Source organism: Corvus kubaryi, unplaced genomic scaffold, assembly GCF_017639235.1.
Source record: "Corvus kubaryi isolate FWS band 111438036 unplaced genomic scaffold, C.kubaryi_AGA036_p1.0 37301, whole genome shotgun sequence".
NCBI classification, from domain to species: domain Eukaryota; kingdom Metazoa; phylum Chordata; class Aves; order Passeriformes; family Corvidae; genus Corvus; species Corvus kubaryi.
Window position 1 is genome coordinate 1,598,619 of NW_024581094.1, and position 1,161 is coordinate 1,599,779.

The 1,161-nt window shown below is 56.3% G+C and overlaps 1 protein-coding gene across 1 annotated transcript in view; it reads left to right on the forward strand.

Moving 5' to 3' along the window:
* Positions 1-318: 318 nt before the first annotated feature.
* PCGF2 (polycomb group ring finger 2) overlaps positions 319-1,161 on the forward strand; it is a 6,219-nt gene continuing 5,376 nt past the window's right edge. The window contains exons 1-2 of the mRNA XM_042028007.1: positions 319-536; positions 955-1,005. Of these exons, the coding sequence (XP_041883941.1) occupies positions 410-536; positions 955-1,005 (178 nt within the window). The 5' untranslated portion in view covers positions 319-409. The remainder of the gene's footprint in view (positions 537-954; positions 1,006-1,161) is intronic.

Consider the following 1,161-nt stretch of genomic DNA (forward strand, 5'->3'; position numbering starts at 1 on the left):
TCTGGGGGATTTGGGATGGGGGACTGGGGGGTTTGCGATGGGAATTTGGGGTTTGGGATTGGGAATTGGGGATTTGGGGTTTTGGGATTGGGAATTGGGGATTTGGGGTTTTGGGATGGGGAACTGGGGATTTGGGATTGGGAATTGAGGATTTGAAGTTTTGGGGTGGAGAATTGGGGATTTGGAATTTTGGGACAGGGAATTGGGGAATTGGGGATTTGGGGATTTGGGGATTTGGGATGGGCAATAGGGGATTTGGGATGGGGAACTGAGGATTTGGGGTTCGGGGGATTTGGGATGTGGATTTGGGGCTCTGGGATGGGGAACTGGGGATTTGAAGCTTTGGGATGAGGAACTGGAGCTTTGGGATGGGGATTTTCCAGAAGGGAGATGGGGGAAGCAGGGTTTCATGGTGCAGGGAACAAACCGCTCCCAAATCCCGCTGATTTCTCCCTCTTTTCCTCTTTTTCCCCGTTCCAGGTCGGACAAAACCCTCCAGGACATCGTGTACAAGCTGGTCCCGGGGCTTTTCAAAGGTGCAGCTGATGCATGGGGAGAATTCGGGAGTTTTGGGGTGTTTTTAACTCGCTCCCACCCCCCTGAAACCTTTTCCCTGGATTTCCCATTCCCACCGGGACAGGAGGACACACGGACACGGTGCCCATCCCGTGCTTTGGGAAAAACCGGGAGCAGGAGCCGTGGATTTGCTCCCTGAGCTCCTCGGGACGGGGGAAAAGTGCGGGATTTGAGGTGTGGGAAGTGCTGAGCCACCAAAAAACCTCTGGATTGGCCGCCGCTCCGGGATTTATGGAACTGCTCCTGCTGGAGCTCCCACGGGAATTCCCTGGGCATTCCGGGGTGTCCCCCGTCCCCCCTTTGGGGTGTCCCCCTGAGCCGTCACCTCCCCCGGCTGTGGCACTGTCCCCCCTCACGTCCCTGTCGCTGTCCCCGCAGATGAGATGAAGAGACGGCGCGACTTCTACGCCGCGTACCCGGTGGCCGAAGGTGAGTGTCACAGTGTCACTGTCAGTGTCACAGGGTCACAATGTCACTGTCAGTGTCACAGGGTCAGTGTCACAGTGTCACTGTCAGTGTCACAGAGTCACAATGTCACTGTCAGCGTCACAGTGTCAGTGTCACAGGGTCACAGTGTCACAGGGT